The following is a 9,315-nucleotide window of genomic DNA, read 5'->3' as shown; positions in this document are numbered from 1 at the left end:
AAGTTTTCCTGTGGCGTCAGTGACCGAGGTCTGTCTGTAGGGGGCGCCTGACACATGCTAGCGGGGGCGTGGGGGGTGGAAAGACGTGCTTCGTGGCGCTGGGGGACTGGCACAGCAGGCTCCTGGGGGCCCGAGGCTTCTCCAGCACCGGGCTCTGCGCCGAGGAGCAGCATCCGGGGTCTGCAGCTTGGCTTACACCCCCCGGGAAAGTAATAATGTATCAGTCCTCTGGCCACACACGTGCCTGTGCACACCACTCCCAGAACCCTTAGAGGGCGCATTTCCAGCAACTCCCAGAGGGCACGTTTCTAGAAAGTTCCACGTGAGAGGCACCACAGCCTCACTGCCATTGTGCGGGTTGCTGCCAGGCTCCGGGAACAAGGTCAGGATTTTCACACTCGGAGCGCGGATTCTTTTCCCTGGGAGCTCTCCCTGAACTCGGGGGGCGTGTCTCCCTTAGGTGCGGTATCTTGCTGGGTGATCTACCTCAGCTCCGTGGAAACAGCTCCTCGGCTTCTGGCCTCAGCCCGGGGGTGGGCGGCGTCTCCCCGGGCAGCGGGTGTCGGCCAGTTTGGTGGTCAGAGAGACAGAGTGCCGCGAGGGGCGTTCCTCGTGGAACCGTCTCGGTGCTGGGGAGGGGACTCTCGTCCGGGGGCTTATCTCAGTCGTGAGCGGGGCTGGGGGTGTTTCCTGGCAGTCCGCCCGAGCCGTGCGAGGGCAGCGTTTCCTCGGCGCGTTGCCTCAGCCCCTAGGTCCCTGCCCACGAGGGCCACTGCCTCAGCCTGTGGGAGCCTCTCCTCGGGGCTTGGCTCAGCCTGAGGGGGCACTTTTCCCTGGGTGCTCTGTCGCAGCCACGATGGCGGTGGGCTTTGCTCGCGTCGGGCGGGTCCCCGGGCGGGGTGGGGGGGGGACGCTTAGTCCTGGGGAGGCTTTCATGGGTGCCGCGTCACAGCCAGTGGGGGTGCCGTTCCTCGGGTGTTTAAGACTGGAGTGAAAGTCGCCCTCGGGGGCTCTGTGTGAGCCGTCGGGGAGACAGCTTGACGTTGGGTCCTTTCTCAGCGCTGGCGGCTTGGGCTCTTTCTTGGTGCTCCCTCTGCTGCCATCTGGGGAGCTGAGACTGTCGTTGGAAAGGTCCATCTGTGCACAGAAGGGGGACTCCGCCTTGAGTGCTCCGCCTCAGCCCCGGCCGAGGAGGTGTCCCTTCTGCAGTGGGGGGACTAGGCCCCGGCTGCCGTCTCAGCCGTGGCTGCGGAGCCGTGTGGGGCTCTGTCTCAGCCTTTGGGGGGAGGTCTTCGTTGGGTGCGCGAAGGCACTTTGGGGGGGTGCTGTTCCTTGGATGCTGTGTCTCAGTTGTGGGGTGAGGTGCTTTTCTTTGATTTATTATTTTTTTCTTTTAGCTATGACATTTTATTCTGATTTTAAAAATAAAACTTGTTCCTATTGGGGAAAAGATGAAATGTTATAAATACAAGGAGAAAACAGTAAAGCATGAACATATTTTTTATCTTCCCTTTCAGCAGTTTTTTTTATGTGCAGATACGTTTTAACCCAAATCGAGATCATGCTGCATATCTCAGAACCTGTTGTGTCCTATAAGTTTATATCATCAGCAGTTTCTCTAGTTGGTCAATGTTAGTGTCAAACCTGTGCTTTAATGGTTGCAAAGTACTTGTAGCAATATAAAGATATTTCACCGATTCTGTAGTGTTAAGCTTTCAGTATATGTGTAATTTTCCACTTTTTAAATTTCATTTATAATATAATACTTATAGACAATATTTTATAAAATTCACATCTATAAATTAGCAGAAACAGTATTGCAGGGGACGAAGTCATGAAACATTAACCTTCAAAAAAATGGCAGCAGTTAGGAAACTTTACAAGAAGGCACATTTTCTTGTCACTTTGGCCATAATTACTCCTGTTAGTACTTAATTTTAACATTTATATGGAATGTAGTGTTTTCTTGACTTACTTTTAACTTTTTTCTTTATTTTTTTGTATTTTTATTTCATTTCAAACATTTTGAACAGGCACTGGTTCATTCTAGCAAAAAAAAGAATTATTTTTTTATTTTTATTTAAAAAATGTTTATTTTTGAGAGAGATGGAGAGCGAGTGGGGGAGGGGCAGAGAGTGAGGGAGATAGAAAATCTCAAGCAGGCTCTGCACTGTCAGCACAGAACCCGACGTGGGGCTCGAACTCACAAACTGTGACATCATGACCTGAGCCGAAATCAAGAGTTGGACACTTAACCAACTGAGCCACGCAGGTGCCCCGAAAACAAAAACTTTTTATTTTATTTATTTATTATTCTTTTTTAAACAAACACTGTTTAAAAAGAATACTGAGAGGGGGCGCCTGGATGGCTCGGTTGTTTATGCGTCTGACTCTTGATTTCAGCTCAGGTCACAATCTCACAGTTCATCAGTTCTAGCCCCACATCAGGCTCCACACTTATTGGGATTCTCTCTGTCTCTGTCTCTCTCTGACTCTCCTGTGTCTCTCTCTGACTCTCCTGTGCACTCTCTCTCATAATAAATAAATAAACTTCAAAAAATAATTAAAAAAAGAATACAGGGTAGCTTTCAACAAACTAGGGGGAAAGTATGTACAATGAATATGAAAGATATGGGGCATATGGTCTTAATGTATAAAAACCTAACAGAGAAGAACAAATGTAATAGTTGGGGAAGTTAAGGGCATTTAAAGAAAAAGCAATTCACTAAAGAAGAAGCAACAATCACCAACGGGTGTATGGGGACATGTTTTTATTCACTAGCAAAGCTGATGTCCGTTGTTTTTGTCTCTTGTGTCCTTTTGGGGAACCACGCGTCCTCTCCCTCACAGGGTCGTACCAGAACTGTGCCCCTCCTAACACAAACTAGGGCAGCCCACACTCTTTGCAGACAAAAGTCAAGGCTGAGTTGTTCAAACAGCAACATCTTAAAAAAACTCTTCATCAGTTCATGCTTCCTGTATCTCCAGAATTACCCTGTTTCAACTGACACCAGGTTGCTCAGTTGTATTTTCCTTGATTTATCTCAGCCTTGAAAGTTCTATCTAACCTTTCAACTATGGCCTTGGGAATCTGGGTGGGAGTCTGGGTCCAGCAATGGATGAGAGTTCTAGATGCACCGTGTTATAAACACTCTAGAGACATTTCGGAATCTAGGCCACTCTGGGGGCTGTACAGGGACCTCTCATGATGTTTAAACTGCATTTCTCTGCTGATTAATGAAGTTGAGCACCTTTTACATATGGATTGACCATTTGGGTATGTCTCTATTAAGTGCCTCTTTGGGTCATTTGCTTATATTTTACTGGGATGTTTGTAAACTTTTTAAGTTTATTTATTTATTTTGAGAGAGAGGGAGAGACAGAATCCCAAGCAGGCTCCACGCTATCAGTGAGGATCCCAATGTGGGGCTTGAACTCACAAACCATGATATCATGACCTGAGCTGAGATCAAGAGTCGAACGCTTAACTGACTGAGCCACCAGGGGCACCTGGAATGTTTGTAAGTTTTAAACTGATATAGTTCTGCGTAGATACATTCTGGATTCCAGCAATTTTTGGACAGAGAAGTGTATATATATACCTCCAGTTATACATACGTGTTTATATATTTAAATACACAAAATTTACATATTATTTATATTTACTATATATTTATACATTACAAATATATATGAATATATGAATATTTTATATATAAATGTTTGTCCAACTATGTATATATACAATTTTGAGTCTCTCCTACCAATCTGTTTTGCTTTTACTCTCTCTTAAAAGCATCTTTTTGATGAACAGAAGTTTTAAATTTAATTCTATCCAATTAAACAATCTATTACTTTTAGTCAGTGCTTCTTTTCTCTTTGTTAAAAAAATCTCTGCTTACCCTAAAGCCATGAAGATAATATCCTAAGTTTTCTACTAGATCTCCTATTCATCTCTAATAAAGTTTTATGGAATGAAATGGGGTAAGAATAAAGGTTCATTTTCTCCCCCTGTACCTATCATGTGGATTTATCAAAGACAGTATCCTTTCCACAATGATTTGAAGGGACTCTTGTGTGATGAATCTAGCTGTTTTGTATTTCCAGGTTTGTTTCTAGGTCCTCTGCCCTTCCACTGGTGTGTTTGCCCAAACTTACTTCATGACCACACTTTTTTTTTAAAAATATTTATCTTTGAGAGAGAGAGAAAAAGAACGAGCAGGGGAGGGGCAGAGAGAAGGGGACAGAGGATCCAAAACAGGCTCCCTGCTGACAGCAGAGAGCCCGATGCAGGGCTCAAACCCATGAACTGGGAGATCATGACCTGAGCCGAAGTTGGATGCTTAACCGACTGAGCCATCCAGGCACCCTGACCACACTGTTTTAATGACAGTATTTTTATAGTGAATCTTCATATCCGGTAGGGTGTGTCTTCCAACTTTGTTCTTTTTCCTCAAGACTGTCTTGTGTATTCTGAGCCCTTAGGTATCCATAGACTTTTTACTATCTGCTTGTTAATTTTCAAAAAAAAAAAAAAACAACCCACTAACATGGTGGGATTTTAAGCAGGATTGGTAGAGATCACCTGGGGGAGATTTGATCATAATGAGTCTTACCAACAAGAATTTCAATCTATGCAAAAAGTATTTCTCCTCATTTCCTGGAGTCTTTAATTTCTCAGTGATGTTTTGTTCTTTTCATGTCATGCTTTAGCACATCTCTCATTAGGTTCAGATATTTGATGTATTTGATACTATTTTCAATGGCATTTAAAATTTTCTTTTCTGATTATTTGTTGCAGAAATAGAAAAAGTGGTTTTTATTATATCTTATAACTTGACTAAATTCACTTATTAACTCTAATGATTTGTATTCTTTTGCATATTCTATATAGAGAACAATTTCATCTGTGAATAATGACAGTTTTACTTCTTCCTTTCCAAACTTTATAACTATTATATTTTCTGGGTGCTACTGCACTTTTTAGGACCTTCCAGAAATTATTGAGTGGACAGTGGACATCCTTGCCTTTCTTCCAAACTCAGGGAAAAACTGTTTTGATATTTCACTATTAAATATGACATTTATTATAGTTTTCTCTTGTACATGTGCTTTATGAGATTAAGGAAGTCACCCTGTATTCTAAGTTGCTAATTGTTTTTGTCACGAATAGGTGTTGAAATTTAATCCATTTATATAACTTATATGGTTTTTCCTTTTTTTGTTTGCTTGTTAATGCGACACATCACATTGATTTTCAAATTTCAAAACAATATTGCCTTTCTGCAATAACCCCCCCTCCTAAGACAAGACGTGCATCCTTCAGGATACTATTATATTTTATTTGCTAAACTTTTGCTTAGGATTTTTGTGTCTAAGTTCAGGAGAGATCTTGGCCTGTAGGTTTTCCTTTCCTTCCATTGTCTTGTCAGCTGTTGTGAACAGGTTTGTAGTGGCCTCCTAAAAAGAGAACAGAAAAGAGGAACTATTTCCCCTAACAGGTTGACACAGATTGGTTTGTGCTTCTTCAAAGAGGTAATCATGTTTTTATCCACGTTTGGCTGATGACAGTTGTTCATTCCCTAAGCACTGTGATTATGATTATAACATGTTTGACTTTGTATAGTCTTCTATGTTAGCTTCCTCCGTTTGCCCCCTAGACTGGATGGAAGTGAGGCTGGGTTTCTTGAGAACAGGGTGTTTGTGAGGGCCTGGTAAACCTTGGCCTCCGAGAAAACTCACAATGATGCAGATGCATGTTGTATACATGTATGTACAAGGCGGTTTTACAATGGTTGCATTTTTGTCGTTGATGGACTGTGTTTCTTGATATTTCTCAGGAAATGATGACAGATAAAGCAGAGGAGTCTACTGTTGGGCCCGAGAAGCAAATGAAATGTCATGGAGAACCCATGACTTCTCCTCTGTGTAAGAGTAGGCTGACCAGGGGGCTGCTGTCAGTGATGCTGGAAGGAGAGGGAGCATTCCAGGCCAGGGGCTCAGCCGTGTCTTTGGAAGATGGTGAGGATGCCTGTGCCCCCCTCCCCTTCCTGACCTGCCCCAGTGCAGCCTGGCCTCTGGCTCCTCCCTGCCAGGGAGCAGTTCACTCAAGGTCACCGGCTTTGGGTGACGCTGCCCTTAATTTCTCGGCCACACTGGGCACAGGTGTTCCCACTCTCCTAACTTGGAAACCTTCCCGGATTCCCAAGCTCCCCACTCTACTGGTTTCCTTCTCTTTTTTGGTGACCGCTTTCCTTCTTTTTCTTAAAAATTGTTAATGTTTATTTTTCAGAGAGAGAGACAGATTGTGAGCAGGGGAGGGCAGAGAGAGAGAGGGACACACAGAATCCAAACTAGGTTCCAGACTCTGACCTGTCTGCACAGACCCCAATGGGGGGCTTGAACCCACAAACCATGAGATCATGACCTGAGCCAAAGTCGGACGCTTAACCGACTGAGCCACGCAGGTGCCCTGGTAACCCCTTTTCATTCTTGTCTTCTGCTTTTCCTTTATTTTTCTCCCTATAAATATTGTAAAAATTCCTGAATCCAACAATTTCTGTCTGTGCTCCTAATTCTCTCTGACATGATCTTTCACCAAGATATTACAGTAGCTTCTTATATGATCTATCATTCTTTTTAAAAAGTTTATGTATTTATTTTTAGGAGAGAGAAAGAGAAGGGAAGAGGCAGAGAGAGAGGGAGAGAAAGAATCCCAAGCAGGCTCCATGCTGTCAGCACAGAGCCCTACGCAGGGCTTGATCCCATGAACCATGAGACCATGACCTGAGCCGAAACCAAGAGTTGGACACTTAAACCAACTGAACCACCCAGGCGCCCCTGATCTATCATTGTAGCTCTGATCTGACTCATACTGTCTACCTCTGCAGCCCGACTGACCATGTGCACACAGAAATCCGACCCTGCCACGTCCATCCCGAAACCCGCCACCAACTCCCCCGAGCACTCAGAACACAATCGGAGCTCCCGACGCTGGTCTACACGCTCTGCAGGACCCGGGCCTGCCCTCCTCTCCTGCACGCGTCCTCTGGGTGTCCTCCTTGTTCTCTCTGCCTCTGTCCTTTGCTCCATGGCCCCGGCTCGTCCCCTCCTAGGGGCCCTGCGCTGGCCCTCACGGCAGCCAGAAGTCCTCCTCATGTGCACAGGCCGCCCTGTCTCCTGTTCCAGACTCTGCCCAGGGGTCACCTCCTCAGAGGACCCTGCCCGACCCTGGGGTCACGGAGACTCCCCTTCCTGCTCTCTGTCACATCCCTGATGTCTTCCTTCCCAACGCACATTCACACTGTGTTGTTTCCTTTGTCCATTTTACGTGTATTACCTGACTTCCCCATGAGAATATGTCAGGTCTGAGATTTTCCCCTGGCCTATATTTCTGCTATGAAATACAAAATTTAAGAAACCGTGGAGTACATGAATGTCTCTGTGGGGTTGTTCAAACACCCCTGTACCTAACTACAGCTCAATCTCTAAATTTAGCTTCTACATGCTCCTGTCAGTCACAATATCCACGGGGAGGTGAGGGAAAGTGGTCGATCCACACTGATGGCTTCTTGTCCAACTCCGTTCCCCCAGAGCCTATGAATGTGGCAGGAGATGGTATTCCACGCCAACCAGTTGGATTCTCTGTCTCATGACTTAACCCGTCTCAACAAAGGTGGGCTGAGTCACAAACCTGGTAGCGATTCACTGGCGGGACGAATCATTCCCAGCTGTCTCTCTACAGATGACCCCAAGGTCACCAGGAAGTCTGTGCTGTTCGGAATGATGCCGGATAAGTTGTCATTCAATCCAGAGGCGATGAATAGTGATGTAAAACATCAAATCATGAAAGAAATTAGACAGTTTGGACGAAGTAAGTAGTGTCAGAACTTGTATCCAGACAAACAAACAAAAACCCATGGGAAGCCCCTCTCATTTCACGACTTGGAATAAATCCGGCTTGCCTCTTGAGGTTGATCTGTTTCCAGAATGGGGTTTTCCCATAATTTAAGATAGCTCATTTTTATTCTAACTGAAATGTCCCAGTAGACTTCTTTTTTTGTTCTTTTTCAGTTCTTAGTTGGTTATTGTTTACCACAATTCCATAGGTAGGTATGTTCAGGTGTCCAGATGTAGGCATGTAAAGCTTGTTACACGTACTATGTAACATTCTAGCCCTTGAATGACTACTGGGGCAGCAGATACACCAAGATTGAGTTCTACCTTCTCTTTGTATTTTAGACATATTGACGGGATTTTTTTTTTTCTAAATGTCTTCAGAATATGAAAAAATCTTCAAATTGCTTGAAGGAATTCAAGGACCTCCAAAAGTGAGGAGACAGTTTGTTGAATTTGCCATCAAGGAAGCAGCAAGGTGGGTATAGAGAGAAACTCCAGTACGTCTCACACTGGGGCCCAGTGCAGTGTTGGGGGAGGGGTGGGGATGGGACTGCCTGCCGTTTCTCAAACCCTGGTCCTCACTCAGAATTCGTGCTGTCTCTGCAGCTATTTAGATCTATATTATCTAAGTCTCACTCATTCTTCTAAGCTCCAGGAGACTTCTGTTCACACAGAGTTTTAGGTGGGCATTGACCCTGAATGACACTCTTTGTATTTGCTGGATTTTCCCTACCACCAGGGTCCATTTTCTATTCCCATGTAGATTGAACCACATCATAGGGGTTTTTTTGGGGGGTGTCTTTTGGTTAATGACGTGTCTCTTCATTTTCAGATTTAAAAGACGAGACTTAATTAAGCACCTTGAGAAGATACTCGACAAAATAGAATCTGACAAATTTCTCAGCAAAGATAAGCATAGCCCAAACATATAATCCTGTTATCTCAACAATCGAAAAATAAGAACCAGATTGCTGTCTTCTAGAATGGAATGGGATATTGCTGAAGCCTCCTAGCATGTGTTAGTTAAGAGAATTGCCTTCCAGAGGCTAAGAAAAAGTTGTTGTAAGTTTTAAAAATTTTATTAATTGTTGTTAATAAAAGCTGGGCTTTTGCCCTACGAGTTCATTTGAAAGGGTAACTTGTGTTTGTTTGTGTTGCCACCTGAGGTGGGAGTTACTATTAAGTCATCAGACTATGGAACAGTCCTAGTTTCTGCAGGTCACATGGTCATAACTGGTGTCTATTACAGTGTCTGCTCACTGTCCATTTCTTTGGAAATGTCCATTTCTTTGCCCTGAGACTGCACCTCACCTAGTCATGGTGCTTGGCCTGGGGGTCGGGTGACTTAATCCTTCTGTACTGAAGGATCTGGACCATTAGATGTCCTGCCTGATTTGGGTGGTTGTAACTTTCCAC

At 44.4% G+C, this 9,315-nt stretch overlaps 1 protein-coding gene across 1 annotated transcript; it reads left to right on the top strand.

Annotated features, from left to right (window-relative positions):
• The first annotated feature begins 172 nt into the window (after positions 1 to 172).
• LOC125932391 (integrator complex subunit 6-like) lies at positions 173 to 9,031 on the top strand. The gene is made up of 5 exons (XM_049644911.1): positions 173 to 382; positions 5,841 to 6,021; positions 7,745 to 7,873; positions 8,281 to 8,374; positions 8,732 to 9,031. Exons 2-5 carry the CDS (start codon positions 5,844 to 5,846, stop codon positions 8,829 to 8,831), a joined length of 501 nt encoding a protein of 166 aa, XP_049500868.1. The 5' UTR covers positions 173 to 382; positions 5,841 to 5,843; the 3' UTR covers positions 8,832 to 9,031.
• Positions 9,032 to 9,315: the final 284 nt, after the last annotated feature.

This window comes from Panthera uncia, chromosome X (genome assembly GCF_023721935.1).
Source record: "Panthera uncia isolate 11264 chromosome X, Puncia_PCG_1.0, whole genome shotgun sequence".
NCBI classification, from domain to species: Eukaryota; Metazoa; Chordata; class Mammalia; order Carnivora; family Felidae; genus Panthera; species Panthera uncia.
Note: the sequence above shows the minus strand (reverse complement) of the source record. Positions and strands in the feature narration are given on the sequence as shown.